Genomic DNA, 24,716 nt, shown 5'->3' with positions numbered 1-24,716 from the left:
AATACTTTTAGTTGTTACATTCATTTTTATGGTAAAAATGTATGAAGAATTCGAATCGAAGTGAGTTAATAAATGATCCACATGAGCGGTCGCACCAGTGTTTTTGACACCGCCCTAGTAAAGAAGAGTTTCAGATATATGATAGCATAATCTTTTCACTCACAACAGTGTCAGTTTGTTCAGTGCTGAAATACGTCTGTAAATAATTGCAGAGAAACAAAACGTAAGGGAAGAAAAAAATAACAGTACCAGCTAATCATCGTCGTGATTATTTGTAGTATTCCCACTGTATGTATGCATCTTGTCGTAGATCAGATAGATGCGGCAAGCAAGCGCAACAATATTAACATTTTTATTAACTTTTGCAACATGAGATACTTATAGTTACAAAGGAAAATTCTTCTCAAACATACTCCTCTGTCTATCTCAGGATTGTGTAGCAGTTCAATCAGTACAGTGAACTTTGAAAATAATTGTGGTGATAATTTGCAGAAGTACTGCATATAAACTTGCCTCTAGATTTACACTCGGAGTTCACTTTGTCATATTCATATGATTTTAAATTCAGGGGATTGTAGAATCATAATAAATCAAAGCGATACAAAATTGTGGCACTAAATAACAACTGCCTTACATCCCTGGACTAAGTTGTCTGAACCCTTAAGTAGACTTACATATTTCAATTTTTCATAGACATTGTGATCCCAAGAACATTGAAAACTATTGATGGCAAACGAATATATGACAAGAAGCACTACTGTTATTTCTGTGGGGCTGCAGACACAAAGATGGCCAGACATATTCAAACTAAGCATAAAAATGAAGCCAGAGTCAAAGATGTGTTACGGTGTGGTGATGGAAAACAACGCAAAAAAATGCTTGACTTGCTAAGGACTCAAGGGAATTTTTACCATAATGTTGCAGTTTTGAGGACTGGTGGAACCCTTGTAGTTGCAAGAAGGCCATCTGAAAAAGAATCAGTAAATATATCAGATTATGTCCCATGTGAGTTCTGCTTAGCATTTGTAACCAAAGCTGAACTTTGGCGACATGTGAAGACATGTTCCCATAGTAAAAATGTTAGATCTTCGGTGAAGAAATCAGAACTATTGTTGCATCCCAACAAATGTTCTGACAATTCGGATCAGGAACTGAAAGTATTGGTTTTAGATGATATGGTGTATGATGACATCAATGTGGTTGTCAGACAAGATGAAGTCATTTTGGCCTATGCTTCGTTCCAGTTATCAACATCTGGAATGAGGAAAGTGAACAGTATAAGGCAACGCTTGCGTCTACTTGCTCGATTAATCATCAAACTGAGAGAAAAAACTGGAAAAGAGGAGTATCAACTCAAAAATTTTATCACTCCGGAGTTTTTTGATGAAGTAGTTGCAACAACTAAGGAACTGGGAGGTTTCAAAATGATTACTGCTGAAGGTGAACCTGTTGCTTCTTTCAGTACGCCATCTGTCCCATTAAAGATTGGTTATACAATTGAAAAATGTGCCAGTTTATTAAGGGGAATCGGTATCAAACAAAAAGACAACCTTCTAGAAGAAAATGCCATCAAATTTGCAAAGTTGTACAAGCTAGAGTGGAGCTCAAAGATATCATCAATAAGTGTGAAGACACTGGGCGATAACAAATTCAATAAAGTGCAACTGCTTCCGGTTACAGATGATCTCATGAAGATCCGGAAATTCATGAAAGATCAGATAAAAGTACGTACTTTGTGTCTACTTGAAAACCAGTCTTTACATAATTGGAGATCACTGGCTGAAGTACTGGGTGCCAGATTAACAATATTTAATCGAAGAAGAGGGAACGAAGTCTACCAACTCCTCCTTTCAAGATTCAAAACTAGAGACAAATGGAAGTCGGCAGAAATGGAAGACATTAAAAGCACGTTGACAACATTGGAGAAACAGCTCATGAACAGGTATTATTTTTCACGTTGAATTCTATTTCAAATCCAACTTTTTGCCAGCGTCATTTTTTGGATTTGTTTTCAATTTGGATCGATTAAATAGAACTATCTCCACAACAAATCGTTAGTGGTCACGTCCATATTCATGTTGCGATGGATAACATCAAATCGAGTGCTATTTTGCAGGTTCAACATATCACGATTCAGGAAAAAATGAACTTTTGAAGGTGATAAATTAAATAATGATAAAAAGGCCAATCGAAAAACGAGTCAGCTGTTTTGTAATGGTGGTCATAAACTATATAGAGGGCCAGAAATTCTGAGTAAAATGAAAAGTAATTGAGAACGTTGTGAGCAAAAAGTTTCTTTGAAACTTCAGCTTGAGTTTTTAGCGTTATTTCATTTCGCAATTTTCTTTGTTTACAAAATGTTTGTTTCATCAAACAGCATGGTCATCATCATGACATTTTTCACCGATCTCTTGGCCTGGGCGCCTTATCTACTGTTTTAAGCTGCTGAAATCATCAAAAAGGGTAGGCTGTACCTGCTACACACAAAAGCTATGTGGACTGTGAAAAATGTTTAGGAGATTGCATATGCTTAACTTCAACCAGAGCTAGTCTACTCATAGAACCTCCGCTCTAGCTATGATCTATTAACAAGCCTTGAAAGCTGCATTGAATGCGTTCATGAAATTCGGATCTGGGGACTATTGTTTACTCGATAATACGACAACCACCCATTTGCTTGAGTCGGAGGTTCATGTTTCCTGCTAACTGAAATCAATGTTTTTCTTTTCTTTGCTTTAACAATATTCACTTTATACATTTTTTTATCATACACTAAATGAGTCATGTAATGTTTCATAACTCTTTTTTCAAAAATACTTCGTTCGAGGACTGTCGATTTATGTATCAGGCACACAAAATTACACAAAGAAAGATGTCTGGAAACTATTCCAGAATTCCGGGATAGTGCAAATCGAGGTTTGTTAATAGGTCGTAGCAAGAGTGGAGGTTCTGTGAGTAGGCTAACCAGAGCCTGCTCCAAATAATAGAGAACATTATGCGCTTGAGGTGATAGCGTCTGACTTAATAATTATGGATATTCTACCTATTCCTAGCTGGGATTCGATAGTAGATCCATTGTTCAACTATTTTTCTTTTTAGTTGTTGTGTGTCATACGTTGTATGTAAAACAAAACAAAAAAAAAACAATCAGTAGCAGTGCCCAGAAAAACTTGCTTATTACAATGAAGTTTTCGAACGTTATGGGCAAAGAAAAATTTAAAGCAATGCAATGTACATAACATGAGAAAATAGAACTAGTCGCTGAAAGTTTTTGAAAATGAAGTTCGCTTTAAAAAATAATAAGTTTTCAGATTTATGTTTCTATCTTATTTCAAGTTTTTCTCCATTTGCACGATAAAACATATTCAACGAGGTATCCTTATTATTCAGTCTCTTCGTTGCTTTGCGGATATTTGACTTCACTATGCATATTGTATCTTCCAGGGGTCCCCGATTGCCAAAACACGTTGCTTACATATGAACTAGCTGGAAAAAAATATTATGAAAAAGGCTTGCTATTTGATCTCAAGCTCTTGAACAGTTCTCCAGGTTGACACATCAAAAATTGAATCTGAAAATGAACTAAAATAAACTAAACTATGGAGCTTGATTAGTTGATCGAAAGTTGATAGTATTATTTGTTAAGGGGAATGCAGCACGTCAAACTATTTTTTGTTATGTTTTTAAAGGCTATACAATTGTTTACGAAAACCATAAGAATTTTGTAAAATCTTTTTTCATTCTCGATATATTTGGATTCTAAGATTTCAATATTATCATATAAAAAAAAATTTGATGATGTCACAAAAGTATGTCAGCAGAAGTTTGCATCATCAATATCCATTTTGTTTTTCATGATTCTAATTCTTTTTCTTAGTTTACCTTTTCCCTCTTCATGGCATTTTTTGTGCGCGCAGATTGGCAATGTTTCAATGAGTCAATAAATAATTACAGACAAATGTAATGATGTCATCAATTTTTCATGTTTTTAACTTGAATGACGTCATATAGAAAAAAGCTAGATTTTGGAGTATTGCAATGTCGAATATTTTGTGAACGAAAAAAGATTGATACAAAATTTCCAACGGATTCACAGATAACTTTATATTCTCTACAACATATCAAATTTGAATACATAGAAATGGAGATACTGTCCCCAGAATGCAGGAAAACGGCAAATTTTGTGCTGTCGTCATCACTTTTGTGTTTATATTTGACACAACAAGTTATTACGATTGATAGATATTTATAGAACTTTCAAAAAATGTTATGGTTTAACATTGCTTCGATATATATCGCACTTTTAAATGTTTCCTAATGTGTAAGAAAGTGCTGTCTCAGCAGTATTCTAGTGACTCAACTCAACTTTGAACTGTTTTGCGAAAAGGAGCCAAATACGGACCCACAAAAATTAATTCCGTATGGATTTATCTAGCATTAACTACAAATAATGTAATAGATGATAATGAATGATAACCATATTGACTTTTGCTTAACTTATATAAAGTGTTATTTTCGAAATTTTCCCTCCTACTATTTATCACAACGAAAATCTCATTTTTCATCATTTTGCATGTTTCAACGACAGTAAAGGAAATTTTTTGACCCAGACCTTTGCGGTCTGTTTTTGTGTATGAGGTTTGGGGAATCTTTGGCAAATGTGCTTGTGTCATTCCTGTTCTCAATTTACATTTTAGTCTGAATGTTGTTCATGTACGAGGAAAACGAGGGAGGCAGGTACCTGTACTTTTCGATGCAGATGAAGAGAAAGCATTGACCGCACTTACTGACCTCAGACAGAAGATTGGTGTCATCGATGAAAACATTTACATATTCGCTGCCCCGACACGAGGTTCAAAAGGACACTTGCGTGGTAATGATTGCATGCGTAAAGTGATCAATGATGTCGATGGATTAGAATTCCCTGAACGTATACAGTCTACACCATTACGAAAATATTGTGCTACAGTATCGCAGATTGCAGATCTCGATGAGACAAACTTGCGTTGGTTGGCCGATCATCTGGGTCATGATCTGTCTGTACATAGGGAGTATTACAGGTTGAGGGACTCAACAATCGAACTTACAAAAGTTTCACGACTTCTGTTGGCCATGGACGAAGGAAATAAAGGGTTGGTTGGCAAAAAATTGTCAGATATTGAATTGCAAGGTAATACATCTAAACTAATCAATGATCAAAAACTATAGGTACTAATTTTTGCGAATTTTGATCAACTTCGTTCATAAAACCACCCCCACTTAGCAACCAATTTCTGTGAAGAATAAAATCCGTATAAAAAAAAATATGAAAAAAATCCGTATAAAAAAAAATATGAAAATGCCTAAATTGGATCTTGGTAAAGTAAAAATATTTCTTTTAATAATACAAGTGTTATTTTAGCTAGAGGAAAACATGTCCCTTCTTATTCCGAAAATGAGTGGTGGACTTGTTACCGAGTGAACACTAGTCTCCAGATCCGTAATTTATAACCGGCCATACGCAGATTCGAAGATTTGTTAATAGACCGTAGCGAAAGCGGAGGTTCTATGAGTAGGCTCGGAAATTACGATAGGCTAAATTTGTGACGAAAACGTGTTTCTCCGACCTGTATTTATCATCCATAACCTAAAATCGTCTAAAGTTTCAAGGTAATGTTGATTGGAAGTTCTCCATTTACCATGTCTAAAAAATACCATTTTGCGGTACTAATTTTTGACGAAGACCAGTTTATCAAACGTTTTGCGGGATATGGGTTTTTGATTAGGTTCCAAAAACGTTTTTTGTAAGTAGATTTGGGAGAATGGGCCAAATTCGCAAAAATAAAAATTATTCTCATATATTTATACTCTCCTTATTATCACCATACCCCCTATCCCATAATTTGTTCGCCAATGGTTATTTACAAAAATTATACAAAACACAAAAAAATAGTAAAATAAAATGAAAAATCAAATAAAATGTTTTCCAGGTCGTCTTCTTATCATTACATCTATTCACGTTTTCTTCTATTATTCCCTGGTTTTTCCTCACATCCTGTTTCTTTTCTTGTTTGTTTTTGTTTTGCAATATACAGCATTAATTAGTACACATCAAGTAATGAAAACTTCAATTTCCTCTTTTTCAATTTCTATCACATTTTACATCTGCGCTTTTTTCAAACTACCTTGTAACTTGAGTTGATGAATTTTCGTCAATGAGTATTCGCGAAAAATAGTACAAGTCACATGTTTCTGAAGGAGACCCGGTGTTGCCCTTCTTGCCTTACTTAAGTCATAGTTGTATATATGTGACATCTCCTGGGTGACCTATATTCTAATATTGTAGATTTGCCGCCACTTTGTGAGGATGAGGACGACGATGACCCTATTGATAAAAGTGACCCGAATGGTGGTGATCTTGATGACAATGACAGCGATATTGATGACGATAATGACGATTATCCAGCCAAAAAGAAAAGGAAAATATGTGAAGGTGTAAAAAAGTCTGTTGAAGCAACAGGTAATCTTTTTTTCCATCGAGGATCTCTAAAAAATGAGCTTCGTTGGTGCGTCTAATTAATTGCTACTTCATCTGACTAAAAATGATAACCTCTATATTTGATGAGTGAAAATTATGATAGAAAAGTCATTCTCAACGCATTTCCGTTGCAATGCTATCAGATGCGTGATTTAACACGTGGAATTTTGGTCTTAATTTTTCAAAACGACGCTCCGTGAAAGCTATTTCCCCAAAATACTGAGATTCTTATTTTGAAGTTCTCAATGCCTTACAAACTTTATTAAACTAGGAATTCTGTGCATAATGCATTCTTTCTTCTTAGAAATTGTACATATGGACGCAGGAGGGAAGAAAAAGTGGTCGAAAGAGGAAATGGATATCGTCCTACGAAAGTTGGATAAGTTTGTTAAAAGTGAGAAACAGTTGCCCGGGAAATCAGAGTGCACCAAGCTGCAAAAAGATTACCCGGTTTTGAGCCACCGAAAATGGCAGAATATAAAAGACTTCGTACGTAATCACAAGAGAAATATCCACAAAATGAAATAGACACTACTTTTCTATTTATTTTATGTTTATTTGTAGGATTTCTTCTATGAAATACTCTCATTCCTCGAAAAATCAGTGTATTTGCTAGTTCTGGATCCCATTTTGAAGTTTAATTACCTAAAGGAAAGAAATTTTCGCGAATTTGTCCATACCCTATTCCCCCGCATATAAGCCCATGGGCTTATAAGAGAATTTTTTAAGATTTTGAATTTCGTTGCCTGAAAAACGCTCTCGTATATAAGCCCATGGGCTTATAAATTTTTGACCCAAAATCAGCAAGTGTGGATAAAAAAATGGTATGTTTTAATAATTGTTTTTCTTTAATGCGCTACTGGTGCATTAAACTCAGGAGGAAAAATGACGTCTTCAGTATGTGGTCGAAGAGAAAATAAGATTATAAGTTTGGATTTCCCATGCAATTAATTACTGAAAGGACCAGATGAATATCTTGGAAAAGCAGATTGTATTATAAAAGATATTGTTAGAAGAGAAAAGATCGTTTAATGAAAAGTATCCTTCTTAATGAAAAATGTCATTCTTGAAAATGTCTCTCGCTTATAAGCCCAGTGGGCCTGTACCCGGTTATAAGCCCATGGGCTTTTATGCAGGGTGGGCTTATATGCAGGGGAATAGGGTATTCGCGAAATTAAGTTCTCGTAAGTCTTCTTCGCGAATTTGTTAAAATAACATCAGAATTTCGAGTTAACTGACAACCCAAACTCCTCATTACAGCGAAAATTGCCATTACAAAGTTTGTCCTCACAAAAAATTTGGTCGTGTTTAATTTGCCCCCACTAAGTTTTGCGTATATAACACACCATTTCACACAATCACAGTTAACACAAGTTATGGGAACAAAAAACAAGCACTTCGCATTCTATTTTTCTCGTCATGATAAGTGAAAATTATGATTTTCACCAAGTTTGAGTAGTGGGCCACAAAATTCTGTCATCACAACTTGACTTGTCCCCACTTTGTTCGTCATGGGTAACACATTTGTCCCCGTAATCCGGTTGACGTAGGAACACACACACACACACACAACACAGATTGCACAATCCCAACCTTGACACTAAACGATTTCGCCTCAACCAAGGGATGTCAGGATTCCAGGCGGAGCACCTCTAATCTGAGGTCCACTAAGTGGTCATCAGGAGGCCCTGGAATCCTCTTCTGTCATCACATGTTCTTTAATCCGTGCAATCTATTGACATAAAAAACAAGGGTTGACTGGGGTAATAAGTGGGTTCATCACACCCAAAGACAAGACTTGTAGAAACCTGTAAAAAGGGAACTAAACAAGTCAAACCCCCTTGCTATGCGACGTTTTTATTTCTAATTTTTTTTATCTTTATTTTCCTTTTTTATTTTATTTTCTATTATTTTAAACTGCCTGGAAGAAAAAGACGTAGGATAGTTTGCTGTTAAGTTCCTTCCAAACGTTACATTGTGTCACAGCTCTGTCATTGCAGTGAAACCACTGGTCTGTCTTTTGCTCTTGAACAATGGCTGTATAGTGCCCATTATTAAGAGAACCAGAGTGGTTTATAAGCGCTCTGATCTTAAAGTGCTTACGGCTTCTTACCTCAGGGTCGATGGTAAGAGGAAGGGATAAGAAGTCTGGAAACAAGAAACTGGCGACACTTGTTTTGAGATATGACCAATTGACATGATCAAACGTCTTAACTGCATTATAAGGTGTGAACCACTGTTGACAATTTCCGTCTCTCGTGTTGCTGTTTGATGGGAATTACACAGAGGGCAAAGCCACTTATCATTCCCTGTCAAAACCTCGGGTTGTAAGAAGAGGTTCAATGACTCTTGAATTGTAGGTCTTGGTTGCAATTCAAGAAATAGAGACATTTCATCAGTAGAGTGCGATTGGAAACATTGTCACAAGTGATTGTAGTTTTAGTACAAAACTGGAACATGGTGGTAGTAAAAAGCGAGTCTGTAGCAAGTTCATTTAGCAAGTAACCTAGGATCTCGGGCACATCATGCTGTGTAAAAATATCAAAATTACCTTTCACTTTACTTATAGCATTTTTTAGGGCTGCAAGGAAAGCGGATGGATCAACTGGGACTTTTGAAGATGACAATTGGTGGAAAACATTCGAGCAAGCTGAAGCAAGAGGTGACAAGGAAGGATTTCCTGCCGAGAGGGCTACGTGGAATTGCGGCAGGGAGCTTAAACATTGCAGAATAGAATTTGCATAGCAAGTGTTACCCTTATTTTGTATTCCACTGTTTGTAAGCATTAACTCTTTTGTTGACCCTGGGGATGTCATTTTCCTGTCAGTTATGTGGACAGGAAATTTGCTTTTGGCAAATTTGAAAGGTGACTTGCTTTCAGGGAAACTGTCTGTTGTTGTAGTAAGCGTTTCCCAAGATTTTTGAATCTCTAGCCAACCAAATATGGAAGGAACATTTCATTGCAATAGAACCAAGTAATTTTAGAGTGCAACGAATTAACTTGGGTGGAAAACCTAGACGACGTAAAAAAGTACGCACAGAATCTGAACAGTACCCTCCGAGCGCCAACCTCAATTGCGAAGAAGTGAACTGCCCAACCATTAATTTGTATTTTCCGCAATAACAGAGAGTATTTATCAGCTATCGTGTCATGTCATTTCTCCATATTTTCTTCACAAGGACATGTCAACTCTATAACTATCACTGCCTTTGTCATACGAGAAAGTAACACAATATCAGGCCTAAGTTGAGTAACAGCTACATCAGGTGGTATTATTAATGTTGTATCAAGATCACACATAACTGTCCAATCTGAAGCCGAATGGAGAATGCCTATTGGAGGAGTTTTTTTCTTCTTTGCTGTGGAGTAACTACCAGCAGAAACAAAATGAATATTGCCAGGTTTGTTTGAGAGAGATGGTTTGTACGATGATAAGAAATCTTGAAGGGAGGTTACAAAGTGTGCGTAACACAGTGTCATGACGATATGTAAACCTACCCTAAGTTAAGGCAACTTTTCAAAAAAACTACAGCTTGCGTCTTTTTGTAATCCCCAGCGAACTAGATTACTTGGTGAAGGCAGTGTGTCATATGTGGAGCCAATGCAAAATGAAATTAGACATTGTGGCAGAGCCAAAAGGGTGCTCCAAGAAATATCGTTTTTCACATTAACTGCACCATTTCATCCAGTTGCCTTGAATATGGAGTTGCACTGCACGGGCTTGGAAAATCTCCTCTTCGTGTTCATAAATCATGTCAGATATGGTTTTGCGGTATTTTTGGCATCCTTTAGTAGGTATATCCTTCTGCTTAATCAAACCAAAACCAGCTTTCCCTAATTGATAATATCCAGCTACCTTTGTATATGTTATATGTGTATAGTGAAGTCCTATTATGTAGTTTTTTATGTTACATTTTGTGGGTTTTGCTGTGTTAGTTTTTTCATGCTGTGCAGTTTGTGTATGTCCTTGGTGTTCGTGGAAGTGTTTTTCGGACAGTGTTTTAGTAAGAATTTATTTATTAATGTTTTTGTATTCTCACTGTACTATAAACTTTATCATGGCATTTTGTTTCTGGCACCTTGGTCTGTTAATGTTAGTTTACTTTTCTGTTGCTAGGTTTATATTTTAGTTATAGTTGTTGTTTTTTGTATCTTTGTTTTAGCGCCTTGGATCTTGTACGATAATCTTGTGTGACAATATACAAATCCTGTCAGTAAAAATCCTTACAGTAATTTTGTTTGTTCTGCTGTAACACGGTAAGTTTAAACGGACCGTTTAGTTGTAAGAAAAAACTTGTAAGTTTAGTTGCAGGTAATACGCCTGTCTACACAGTAAGTTAAAATGTATAAGTTTAATGTAGTAAGCCCGTAAAGAGTTGCTTTTGGTTTTAGCCTCGTCCTCTACAATAAAACGATATAATGATAACTGATATTGATAGGGAGTAAAGAGCAACCTCTAACAGTAGGAGTAATTTTTTTTTATTCAGCTTTGGAAAAAAATGTTTGTATCTTTAACTTTAAAACAAGGTACCTGAAATTTCCCAAAGAAGTACAAGTTTTTCCTATCCTTTTTTCTTCTCATTCCTGTCTCTGTATTCAGGCGACGTAACATCCTATAAACATCGAATCTCCTTCCACTCCTCGATAAAACGTTTGATTTTTTCTTCTTTATCTGCCTTGCTAGCCATATTTTCAGGTTTTCCAACACTAGCATTGTGATTAGAAACCGAAAATATGCTCAAATCTTCAGTTTAAGCAAGAGCTCATTAAATATTCTGTTAATTTTAATAGAACAAACTTAGCAAAAGTTGAACATGTCCAACTTTTAAAAAAAAATTTAAAACCCTAAAAAGTTGTACATTTTTGAGGTTTACACGGTAAGTTTTTTTCTTCTCACATTTAAACGAGAAAATGTGCACAAAGAATATCTTAAGTGCAAAAATCTCATGGAAAAAGTAAATCTATATCAGCAAAATAAGTCCGATAGGAATTTAATCTTCATTTTAAGTCTTCATTTTACAAAGAAAACTTTCAAGAAAACAGAGCAAACTTGAAAAAGTTATGGATGGGCATTAAATCTATCATCAATTGCAAACGTAGCAAAATTGGAATCCCTCCTAGTACTATGCACATCAACAATAAAGACACGAAAGACAGTACTGTTATCTCCAATGCCTTCAATACCTACTTTGCTAACATTGCTGAGAAAACAAAAGCCAAAATACCAAACACAAGGAAACATTTTTGTGATTATCTTAACAATCCTTCTGAAAATTCTATCTTTCTTTCTCCCACTAACTCTGAAGAAGTTCTTCTACAAATTTTAAGCTTGAAAACAAATAAGGCAAACGGACCTGGTAGTGTGAATTCAACTGTTTCAAAAAGTATTGCACCAATAGTCAGTGCTCATTTAACCAGTCTTTTCAACATGCCATTAGCTACTGGTATCTTTCCGAATTGTCTCAAAGAAGCAAGAATTATCCCAGTTTATAAAAAAGGAGCATTACAATTACAAATTATCGCCCTATATCATTATTGTCCAATATTGGCAAAATCTTTGAAAAATTATATTATAATCGTCTCTATAAATTTTTATCGCATAATTTTCTCTTATATAAAAACCAGTTTGGATTTAGGAACAACCACAGCAACAATCATGCCCTCATTCAAATAACTGAAAAAATCAGAAATGCTATTGACAAAGGTGAATTTGCAGTTGGAGTTTTTGTTGATTTTCAAAAAACTTTTGACACTGGAACACAAAATACTTCTTGATAAACTTTCTTACTATGGTATCAGATGAATTGCAAATAACTGGATTAAATCTATCTAACAGGTAGAACCAAACATGTTAAAATTTCAGGCACCTCCTCCGATAAATGCTTAATCAAACACTGTGTTCCACAAGGGTCTGTCCTTGGTCCCCTGTTATTTTTAATTTATATAAACGATCTACACTCTTCAATTTTCCACTCTGATGTTTTCCATTTTGCCGATGACACAAGTCTTCTTCGAGTAAACAAATCCTCGAAGAAACTCAATGCTCGTATAAACCAGGATATAAATTTGCTGTGCATCTTGTTGAAAGCTAATAAAATTTCTCTTAATGCTAGTTATATTTATTATATTCATGATATTTAAATCCCATAAGAAAACCATTAGTAAACACCTCAATTTTTAAATAAGTGGACAGAAAATTCTTTCAAGTAGTTATACAAAATACTTAGGTATCATCCTACAATCATGGCCAAAACCTTTGGAATTTTCTGTCAAATCTACCTTTCCCCCTTTCCCCCATGTACAAAGTTGAGATAAGCAGCTGGCCTTGTTTCAACATCAACTTTGTAGCTGGGGGGAAGGGGGGCTAGCTAGATTATGTCAATATTGTGTAGAATTTCATAAGGTTTTGGCCATGATTGTCTGCAGTGCAGAAAAAACAAGAATTGGCCTAAAATATAGCAATACCGTTTTTGATTACTAGCCTCATTCTCGTGCTATTTTTTGATTCCTAGCCTCATTCTGATGAAAAATGTAAACAAACCAAAGTCTAAGGCTGTAGAAGGTATCATGGTGATTAAGCTGTGTTGGTGCATGTGTTTAAAGCTACTAGGGGGTCTTTCACTGCTTAATTTGTGTCTTTAACACGTTAAAAGGTACTAGGTAACAGATTTTGCTGAAAATATGTACAGTATATAAACAGAAATATATAAATTACATTCTACATACAGCTATAAACAACAAAACAGAAGAAAAATGTCCTTGTCCTCAGACCAACGGAGTGTTTACTTGATTACGTATAGCCATGCAGATCCCGCAAAAGTGGATAGCAGAGAGAAATTCGCAGGCATTTTGTTGATGTGTTTGGCACGGATCTTGTCAAACAGTGGGTGTGTTCCTGTGAAAAACATAAAAATGATGATGCTGTACACTATCATCTCGCCTTGAAACTGAAAAGGGTGAAGCGATGGAAAATGGTTCGGGAGCAGGTTATTCGTAATCAAGAGATTGTTTGCAATTTTCAAGAGTTTCACACAAATTATTATGACGCGTATAGTAATGTAACTAAAGAGGACTTAGATTATGTTTCTTCAGAGGGCCATCCTATGCTCGCAAACTCACCTCACGACATAATACTAGAAAACAATATTCATAACGAACGCGAACTATTTGTGTTGGCTCATTCACAAAAGGAGGAGGGGAAAACTGACCTGTTAGAGTACGTACTAAAAATTTCAGACAAACGGAGGGCTAAATTAATTATAACGGCATGGCGGATCGAAGATTCAACAAAGGAAAGTGAACGTTTGAAGCAAACAAACATGGAAATACTTAAAAGGCGACAGAGAATCAGTGTGTTTGCTACGGGCAGTGGAGTATTCACGCTATAGAAACTCTACATGAAACTAACATAGACATTGAACATTTCAAAACAGCAATAAAAAATGCAATACAACACGGTCGTAAAAAAAACAACAACGTGATAATCGTAGGTCCATCCAATTGTGGAAAAACATTCCTGTTACCACCAATCACAGAAATATTCAAATGTTTCGTTTCGCCAGCAACAGGGACATTTGCCTGGGTGGGAGCAGAAAGCGCGGAATTAATTTTTCTTAACGATTTTAGGTGGACCGAGAAGTTAATGCCAAGGTCTGATTTTTTAAATTTGCTTGAAGGCCTTCCAGTACATTTGCCGGCACCAAAGACACACTTTGCAGAAGACATCTTGTGGACCAGAAAAACACCGATATTGGCTACCTCCAGTATGCGAATTCGCAAATATGATGGTGGTGTTGTGAATGATATTGAGACAGGTATGATGGATACACGTTGGAGGTATTTTGAATTTGTCAAGCCTATTATAAACCCAAAAGAAATCAAACCTTGTCCCTGTTGCTTTGCAAACCTGATTCTCGGTTGACATTGTAATGTGAACGGTTCACGCCCGTGAACCGTCAAAATATAATAATAAAAGAAATATTATTTTTTTATATAACAACGGTTCACACCGTTTCTGTTAAACTTACAAAGTTATTTTATCCTATATTGGTTTTGTTATATATGTTATTGTAATGTGAACGGTTCACGCCCGTGAACCGTTAAAATATAATAATAAAAGAAATATTATTTTTTTTATATAACGACGGTTCACGCCAGTGAACCGTTTCTGTTAAACTTACAAAGCTATTTTATCCTGTATTGGTTTTGTTATATATGTTATGTTCTTATATAAACATGATATAAAATGGTATGCACAAAACAGAAGTTGATGCACAAATACAGCATCACCAAAACAACAAGAAAACTCTAAATGGGCAGTTTCAAAACAAAACAAACATACTTTTGTCTTATCCAAGGGGTGTCTGCTAATATTTTGTTCTTATTCCTTTATTTTTGATTATCATATCCAGACGTTTCGGCATAGATTCAATTGTACGGTTTATCACGTCAGCTGGAAAGTTCACAATGGTACGTTTTACTCTTCTGCAGAACTGTTCGTAGCTTTCCTTTGTGATGCCAGTGTCTATTGCCTCCTTTTTCAATTGCTTACCGACCAAGTGAAACACATTTTCTATTGGATTCAAGTCTGGGGATCGAGCAGGTATCTTAAATAATCTACACCCTATATCATCCATTGCAGCACGTGCAAGGGCACTGTTTTGGGATGGATCCCCATCTTGCAAAAATAACATACCTCTTTGGTTTGCCGATTTTGCGAACATATTTGGAGAATGCTCACGGATGAAGGTTGCGCACATTTCTGCATTTACATTTCCTGTGTAGTGATTGCATTTGATAGTGCCAGCTCCATAAGAAATTGCGACCATGAATCTTGCTACTTTGCCTCCAACGCCTTCTTTTTTTCCTTTCGCAGTGCAATGACGACTTCAACTTTCACCATGTTTCCTCCATGTCCTTGAACGCAGGGTGCGCGCATGTTGACTGGGATTAGTTTTGTGTACCCACGATGTACCATCCAAATAAAATGCGATTCCCTCCTTCCAAAAAGTAGACGGTAATCGTTTACATCTTCGAGCAAACTTTAACCGTTCGCTCAAGTCTTTTTTAGACAATTGTCCTTTACGCCGACACTGTGCATATGTGTATCCCATTTCGTGTAAATACCTTCTAACAGTTCTATTTGATATGTCTTTAGTTGATATACACGCTTCATGCTGGATGTCAGTCGAGCAAAAATTTCCTTCGGTCTCCCGTAATTTCAATAGTGAAGCAACTATTTTTCTTTTGTCTCTGTCGGTGGGCCAACACAATTCTTTTTCGTTGTGTTTATGTTAGCAGCAGGAATCGCTGCCACAGGTTTTTTCATGTGTCTGTAAATTGTTGTTCGAGAGTACTGTGGGTACAGTGTCTGTAGGTGGGCCAACGTTTCACCCTTCTCTTGGTGAAGGTACCGCAAAACCAAAGATACCGCCTGTGGCATCGGTTCACGTTGATTTCTTGTTTTTGTTGTCATTTTTATTTTCAGCTGTAAAAGAAAGGAAAATAGTATTATACAGTAAAGTTCATATCATTGTTATGTACATGTATATTCGTTTGTTTACCTACAATATACAGAAGCCTAGGAACTAGAGTGTTATTCACTTAGAACTATTCCGGTTAAGAAGCACCCCACACTTCCCTGTCTCACACGAAAATAAGTAAAACTTATGTTTCAGGGCAACCCATCTTCTTTATTAAGGATATTAGTATATGTCAACACAGTAACATTTTGCAGACAATCATGGCCAAAACCTTTGGAATTTTCTGTCAAATCTACCTTTCCCCCATGTACAAAGTTGAGATAAGCAGCTGGCCTTGTTTCAACATCAACTTTGTAGCTGGGGGGAAGGGGGGCTAGCTAGATTATGTCAATATTGTGTAGAATTTCATAAGGTTTTGGCCATGATTGTCTGCAGTGCAGAAAAAACAAGAATTGGCCTAAAATATAGCAATACCGTTTTTGATTACTAGCCTCATTCTCGTGCTATTTTTTGATTCCTAGCCTCATTCTGATGAAAAATGTAAACAAACCAAAGTCTAAGGCTGTAGAAGGTATCATGGTGATTAAGCTGTGTTGGTGCATGTGTTTAAAGCTACTAGGGGGTCTTTCACTGCTTAATTTGTGTCTTTAACACGTTAAAAGGTACTAGGTAACAGATTTTGCTGAAAATATGTACAGTACCAGAAATATATAAATTACATTCTACATACAGCTATAAACAACAAAACAGAAGAAAAATGTCCTTGTCCTCAGACCAACGGAGTGTTTACTTGATTACGTATAGCCATGCAGATCCCGCAAAAGTGGATAGCAGAGAGAAATTCGCAGGCATTTTGTTGATGTGTTTGGCACGGATCTTGTCAAACAGTGGGTGTGTTCCTGTGAAAAACATAAAAATGATGATGCTGTACACTATCATCTCGCCTTGAAACTGAAAAGGGTGAAGCGATGGAAAATGGTTCGGGAGCAGGTTATTCGTAATCAAGAGATTGTTTGCAATTTTCAAGAGTTTCACACAAATTATTATGACGCGTATAGTAATGTAACTAAAGAGGACTTAGATTATGTTTCTTCAGAGGGCCATCCTATGCTCGCAAACTCACCTCACGACATAATACTAGAAAACAATATTCATAACGAACGCGAACTATTTGTGTTGGCTCATTCACAAAAGGAGGAGGGGAAAACTGACCTGTTAGAGTACGTACTAAAAATTTCAGACAAACGGAGGGCTAAATTAATTATAACGGCATGGCGGATCGAAGATTCAACAAAGGAAAGTGAACGTTTGAAGCAAACAAACATGGAAATACTTAAAAGGCGACAGAGAATCAGTGTGTTTGCTACGGGCAGTGGAGTATTCACGCTATAGAAACTCTACATGAAACTAACATAGACATTGAACATTTCAAAACAGCAATAAAAAATGCAATACAACACGGTCGTAAAAAAAACAACAACGTGATAATCGTAGGTCCATCCAATTGTGGAAAAACATTCCTGTTACCACCAATCACAGAAATATTCAAATGTTTCGTTTCGCCAGCAACAGGGACATTTGCCTGGGTGGGAGCAGAAAGCGCGGAATTAATTTTTCTTAACGATTTTAGGTGGACCGAGAAGTTAATGCCAAGGTCTGATTTTTTAAATTTGCTTGAAGGCCTTCCAGTACATTTGCCGGCACCAAAGACACACTTTGCAGAAGACATCTTGTGGACCAGAAAAACACCGATATTGGCTACCTCCAGTATGCGAATTCGCAAATATGATGGTGGTGTTGTGAATGATATTGAGACAGGTATGATGGATACACGTTGGAGGTATTTTGAATTTGTCAAGCCTATTATAAACCCAAAAGAAATCAAACCTTGTCCCTGTTGCTTTGCAAACCTGATTCTCGGTTGACATTGTAATGTGAACGGTTCACGCCCGTGAACCGTCAAAATATAATAATAAAAGAAATATTATTTTTTTATATAACAACGGTTCACACCGTTTCTGTTAAACTTACAAAGTTATTTTATCCTATATTGGTTTTGTTATATATGTTATTGTAATGTGAACGGTTCACGCCCGTGAACCGTTAAAATATAATAATAAAAGAAATATTATTTTTTTTATATAACGACGGTTCACGCCAGTGAACCGTTTCTGTTAAACTTACAAAGCTATTTTATCCTGTATTGGTTTTGTTATATATGTTATGTTCTTATATAAACATGATATAAAATGGTATGCACAAAACAGAAGTTGATGCACAAATACAGCATCACCAAAACAACAAGAAAACTCTAAATGGGCAGTTTCAAAACAAAACAAACATACTTTTGTCTTATCCAAGGGGTGTCTGCTAATATTTTGTTCTTATTCCTTTATTTTTGATTATCATATCCAGACGTTTCGGCATAGATTCAATTGTACGGTTTATCACGTCAGCTGGAAAGTTCACAATGGTACGTTTTACTCTTCTGCAGAACTGTTCGTAGCTTTCCTTTGTGATGCCAGTGTCTATTGCCTCCTTTTTCAATTGCTTACCGACCAAGTGAAACACATTTTCTATTGGATTCAAGTCTGGGGATCGAGCAGGTATCTTAAATAATCTACACCCTATATCATCCATTGCAGCACGTGCAAGGGCACTGTTTTGGGATGGATCCCCATCTTGCAAAAATAACATACCTCTTTGGTTTGCCGATTTTGCGAACATATTTGGAGAATGCTCACGGATGAAGGTTGCGCACATTTCTGCATTTACATTTCCTGTGTAGTGATTGCATTTGATAGTGCCAGCTCCATAAGAAATTGTGACCATGAATCTTGCTACTTTGCCTCCAACGCCTTCTTTTTTTCCTTTCGCAGTGCAATGACGACTTCAACTTTCACCATGTTTCCTCCATGTCCTTGAACGCAGGGTGCGCGCATGTTGACTGGGATTAGTTTTGTGTACCCACGATGTACCATCCAAATAAAATGCGATTCCCTCCTTCCAAAAAGTAGACGGTAATCGTTTACATCTTCGAGCAAACTTTAACCGTTCGCTCAAGTCTTTTTTAGACAATTGTCCTTTACGCCGACACTGTGCATATGTGTATCCCATTTCGTGTAAATACCTTCTAACAGTTCTATTTGATATGTCTTTAGTTGATATACACGCTTCATGCTGGATGTCAGTCGAGCAAAAATTTCCTTCGGTCTCCCGTAATTTCAATAGTGAGGCAACTATTTTTCTTTTGTCTCTGTCGGTGGGCCAACACAATTCTTTTTCGTTGTGTTTATGTTAGCAGCAGGAATCGCTGCCACAGGTTTTTTCATGTGTCTGTAAATTGTTGTTCGAGAGTACTGTGGGTACAGTGTCTGTAGGTGGGCCAACGTTTCACCCTTCTCTTGGTGAAGGTACCGCAAAACCAAAGATACCGCCTGTGGCATCGGTTCACGTTGATTTCTTGTTTTTGTTGTCATTTTTATTTTCAGCTGTAAAAGAAAGGAAAATAGTATTATACAGTAAAGTTCATATCATTGTTATGTACATGTATATTCGTTTGTTTACCTACAATATACAGAAGCCTAGGAACTAGAGTGTTATTCACTTAGAACTATTCCGGTTAAGAAGCACCCCACACTTCCCTGTCTCACACGAAAATAAGTAAAACTTATGTTTCAGGGCAACCCATCTTCTTTATTAAGGATATTAGTATATGTCAACACAGTAACATTTTGCAGACAATCATGGCCAAAACCTTTGGAATTTTCTGTCAAATCTACCTTTCCCCCATGTACAAAGTTGAGATAAGCAGCTGGCCTTGTTTCAACATCAACTTTGTAGCTGGGGGGAAGGGGGGCTAGCTAGATTATGTCAATATTGTGTAGAATTTCATAAGGTTTTGGCCATGATTGTAGGTGAACATTTACAGTATGAGAAACATATGAATGCAGTCACTTCAAAGCTTAGTTGTGCCGTCGGTATATTAGCTAAAATGAGGTACTTTGTCTCGCAAGAAACTCTCATAAATTTCTATTATGTAATCTTCCAATGGCATCTAACTTACGGACTTCAAGTGTGGGCACAGAGTAACAACATGCTTAAACAAAAAATATATATGTTCTCCAAAATAAAGCCCTAAGAATAATACATTTTAAAAATCAATGTGAATCATCCAATCTACTGTACAAAAAATCAAGCATCTTAAAAGTATCTGACTATTTAACCACTCTAAACTTGCTTCTACATGACCTTTTCAATAACAAGCTTCCTACTGCATTTAAGGATTTTGCACAACCCATCTTCAGTTTTCATTCCTATGGCACCAGATCTGCCCTCACAAATATTTCTATTCCATATCCCAAAACCATTAATTATGGCTCAAACTCAATCACACATAAATGCACTCATGACAACAATCTGCAATTAAAAACCAATAAAAACTTTAGGTCCTTGTCTAAAGCCCAATTAAAATCTCTTCTCTTTGAACATTATCTTAGTAACTATGTATAATTCTGCTTTTTTCTGCATCCAACTTTGAAATACCACTCTATTACTTTCAATACCATGACTCCAAGTATTGCTATCACCAACCCTTCCTTGTACTGTGTCAATCTCCTGCTAAATCGTTGGGTCCTGTTGATTTATTGAAAATCCCATCGGTTTTATAGGCTTTCTAGCCCTGCTAATTCTATGGTTTTCCTTGTGTCGAGCTTATAGCAACTTCCACAACCCTCGCTAGTGAACCTCCAGTGAAGTTTATTCAAACACATAACGAAAAATACCTTAAGTGGATAAATTTTCGCGTGTACTACTTTTCTCGAGACGAGAAATTAAAGATTTCGCGTGGATTAAATTTCGCGAATTAGGCCTTTTTTATTTAATTTCGCGACTATATAAATTGTAACTAGAAAAGAGATGTGTGTTTTTTAATCGAACAAAGGCAGACAAAGTCACTTAAAAGCTTTCAAAAAACTTCAAAGAAAGTACTTTTAGGAGGTTACTAGAGCTTATAATTAAAATGAAGAGTTGAACTCGTAATATGTTTTCTAGAAAGTCTACCTAAATACAGTAAATGAAAAAAAATCTTATGATCTTCATTCCTCATTTTCGTCATCATCATCCAACTCCGACTCGTCAATGAAAGGATCGTCTCCTTCGTCATCATCAACTTCATCCCATCAACATACTCACAATCGCTTTCCTCCTCTCCATCTCTTCCAGGTTCACTTATGTACTTTGAGCCTTCCAAGAGAGAATTTGACTGGATTTGAGCTTCACTTTCGTCAATTCCAGTCTCGAGCATGTGATCTATATCTGCGAATGGATCCAGGGATGGTAATTCAGATAACCCTTGGTCGCCTGCATCTTTAATACCTGACACCTGCCACCCTTTCAAACAGACCTTTTTTCCTTCTTCCGAGGTCATTTGATTGTAGACCTCTATAATCCATTTGGCATGTAGGGGCTTTACGATCGACAACTTCAAGTCCACCTCTATTTCGGCAAGAGGCTTACCCGCATCTAAAGCTTGCATGATCTTGGCAGTGTACCATTTCAAAAATTTTTGTTTCATCATTCTTTTGACGTACCCGTTAGGACCACCTTGGACGTCAAGGGGTTGAAAGAGGTGAGTGAAATTCGCAGGCACACTTTGAAGTAAGATGTGATTGTTTTTTAAAACATTCAACACTTTGGGTGTCATTTGGCCTTTGAATACATCCATGAAAAGGAGGGCGAAATGATCTTCCTTTAAACCTAATTTCTTCCTTTCTTTTTTGACGTAAGGTATTATGATATCCTCCAAGATCTAATTGATTCTGTTTCATTGCTGTAATGCTTGGGGTTCGCACTCAAACTAAAGCTTTTTGGGAAATCAACTCTAGGCAGGCTTTTCTTTGTTTTCTCAGCGTAAATCAGCTGAATAGGAAGGAAATGTCCTTCCAGTGTGATTGTAAAGGTTGCCGTTATAGATCGTTTATCTGTTGACCCTTTAATTGGTACGGTTTTCGATTCCTGTTTAGCCATGGTCTTATTCGAGGTTGGAACATACTTTGAAGGAGTTTGATCTAGGTTCAGCACCATTGAGTGGTATTTTATGCTTTTCGATTTTGCTTACGATACCATACAAAAACTCTTTGAGAGCTCCTGACGAAGATCTTCTGAGATTTGTACTTTGCCAGTGGTTCCAAACCGCCTCACCAACTTCATTCTACGTAGGATGCTTTGTGCAAAAGATGAGCCAGTTACTTTGATGTGATCCAAGTTATGCTCCGGGTGCTTTCTGATCAAAGCGATCGCAACTGATTCTGCAATGGTAAACGAAACCACACAACCACGTGCTCGAACAGCCTGTAAAATAGTTAAACTTTGCTTCAATAGAAAAGTAATAGATAGAACAAAATGTCAGGTTTATTAGTCAATTTGATTTTGTTCTAACTCCGAAATCTCGCCCTGATATTAATATAGAAGGAAGTTATTCTTATAAAAAAAAGTGTCACAGAACTCCTCCCACTTGAAAAAAATGGCCTAAAAATCGTCCCCGTTGAGAAAAATACCATGTAAATTCAAATAGGTACTCACTCGTAAATAATTCTGCACTAACATATCGATTGGTCCAAGTAGAAGAGGTCGTCCACGCCGCTCGGATTTTAACTTCATCTCTGGATCACGTCCTTGAAGATTTGCCAATCTTATCTCTTTCTCATACTTCTCCCTCATTGAACGTGTGGTACTCTCGTTTAAATTTGGGAATCGTCCCTTGAACTTTCTTAATGTGCTCTTTGCACCGAATTCTGCTGTATGTTTTCCTATATTGAATCTCTCTTCGTCTGTGTACTTCTAATATCGTTCTCTTTTAGTCTTTACGTTGTTTTCACTTACTGCCGTTGAAACTGCATCGAAATCCAAAACACCAATACCTGTCTCTGAGTTACATGGCTGTTGTTGGGTTGTTAATGGCAACCTCTTTGAAGATTCATTTGATTTTCCAACAGTAAAATCCGAGTTAGCTTGCTTTTCTTTAGCCACAGCACTGTTTCTCATTTCTTTAATCTTACCAAGACTTTGAAGGATAGACATGATTCAAGCTGGAACCAAAACGAGACACCTTATTTCCACTTTTCACAGCGAAACACAACCAATGTTTATTGTGTAGAAAATTTGAATGTTTTTACTTTGTAAAGCTTTATCTACCCTGTGTCTTTCTCTCTTTAAAGCGCTGCTCACATCCCCTCACATCTACAAATAGAACGTTTTATTTCAAATTCGAATTTTAGGGGTACATACACACTTAAATATTTATCCCTAAAGTCCTATCCGTATCTGGAAATGGAACACCTTATTTCGAATTCGAATCTTTAAGCTCCTTTTATAAAAATAGACAAGTGTTTCCTTCTATTAGGCGCTGTTCACATCTAGCCATAGAACGTTCGCTTTCAAGTTTCGAATGTTTACTTTTAATCCAAGAATAATATATTAACTTGCAAAAACTTCACTTGCAAAAACAAAGACAAAATGGCTCGTGCAAACAAGAGTTTCGTTTTTTCAGCTGCTATTCGTTGTTTTCAGTTTGGGGCCCATCTGAGGAAGAAAAGTTAACGTGTTTATTCGAAGAAAATAATGTCTTTGACATGTTCGCAATCAAAACATCACAAGCTGATGGGGATGTCAGGGAGATATCTCGGCCAACATTTTTATTTTTTTATATTTTTTAATTAAATCCTTGTAAAAGGGAGAATTGTGCTTTTAGAGGCATTTTCTCTAGAGGAGTACAACCTCTAGCTTATTTCCAATGACCTAACAGGTTGAGTTCATCATTGTGGTGGCTTGCCACCTCTTTGTAAATTATTTTCTTTCTGTTGGACAGAGGTGCCAATGTGGAAGCAGAACTGACAGCTGCACACTATCGACGATCCCCGTTATTCCAGGGGGGGTTTGGAAATTCCATGCATCATCAAAGAAATAATGCCAGCTAGTGTCCTGGGACATCTTCTTTTGAAAAGATATGAGGAACTCGTACTCAAACTTTATTGTGAGCCGAAGGAAGAAATTATTATGGGATCATTTATTGAACAAATACCAGTTGTTATTGCCCATCCAAATCAACATATCAATCAACAGAGAAATAAGAAGAAGAAGAAGAGAAAAGCGACTGACCAAACAAACGTACCGAAATCAAAGGATATTCGGTCCTTCTTTAACAAGAACGGAGGTCCAGCCAAAAATAAGAACAAGAATAATACAATTATTATAGATTGAGTTTGATTTATTTATAATCTACTTGAAAGATGTAGACTACTTGTTAGTATTTTCGATGTTCTGCTGAGAAAGATAAACGTAAAAATATTATCAAGTACAAAGATTTGATTTTTTTCTTTGATTTCGCGAATTTTTATTTTCGCGATTGTAAAATTTCAAATAATTTCGCGTGGATTATTTTCGCGAATCAAGGGCCTTCAAAATCTAAAAAAAAACGATTCGTTTAAACTTATTTTTACTCCTATTCTCTTTCAAGGGCATATAGCTGGTTCTTTAGTAAAACATAAAATCGTGTAGCAAAACTTAAACAAATGCCAAAAACCAATGCGGCGATCATGTAAACCATATGAAAAGACCAATAAGTTTGGGGAAATTTTTTGTAACTGCTACGGGCTGAAACTAACTACTTTCTTATGTAAGGACAGTAGTTTTGTCATGTCAGTAGTTATGTCGTCAA

At 36.4% G+C, this 24,716-nt stretch overlaps 2 protein-coding genes across 3 annotated transcripts; both read right to left on the bottom strand.

Moving 5' to 3' along the window:
* Window positions 1-9,671: 9,671 nt before the first annotated feature.
* LOC130642344 (uncharacterized) lies at window positions 9,672-9,998 on the bottom strand. Its single transcript, XM_057449430.1, has one exon. The coding sequence runs from the start codon at window positions 9,996-9,998 to the stop codon at window positions 9,672-9,674; it is 327 nt and encodes a 108-aa protein (XP_057305413.1).
* An 8,206-nt stretch (window positions 9,999-18,204) lies between these two features.
* LOC130641912 (uncharacterized) lies at window positions 18,205-23,261 on the bottom strand. Of its 2 annotated transcripts, none has more exons than XM_057448928.1 (2): window positions 22,583-23,261; window positions 18,205-22,351 (listed from the first exon to the last, which is right to left on the bottom strand). In XM_057448928.1, exon 2 carries the CDS (start codon window positions 21,723-21,725, stop codon window positions 21,003-21,005), a length of 723 nt encoding a protein of 240 aa, XP_057304911.1. In that variant the 5' UTR covers window positions 21,726-22,351; window positions 22,583-23,261; the 3' UTR covers window positions 18,205-21,002. The 2 variants fall into 2 exon arrangements, with proteins under 2 accessions (XP_057304911.1, XP_057304912.1); XM_057448929.1 differs by having other exon boundaries at window positions 22,583-23,241.
* Window positions 23,262-24,716: the final 1,455 nt, after the last annotated feature.

The sequence above is a fragment of the Hydractinia symbiolongicarpus genome, chromosome 4 (genome assembly GCF_029227915.1).
Source record: "Hydractinia symbiolongicarpus strain clone_291-10 chromosome 4, HSymV2.1, whole genome shotgun sequence".
In the NCBI taxonomy this organism is placed as follows: domain Eukaryota; kingdom Metazoa; phylum Cnidaria; class Hydrozoa; order Anthoathecata; family Hydractiniidae; genus Hydractinia; species Hydractinia symbiolongicarpus.
The sequence above is the reverse complement of the archived record's forward strand: the minus strand, read 5'-3'. Positions and strand labels throughout refer to the sequence as shown.

What these genes read in the sequence shown, in the direction of transcription:
- LOC130641912 (XM_057448928.1), bottom strand. Translation starts at nt 21,725, where the DNA reads ATGGATGTATTCAAAGGCCAAATGACACCCAAAGTGTTGAATGTTTTA.
- LOC130642344 (XM_057449430.1), bottom strand. Translation starts at nt 9,998, where the DNA reads ATGACACTGTGTTACGCACACTTTGTAACCTCCCTTCAAGATTTCTTA.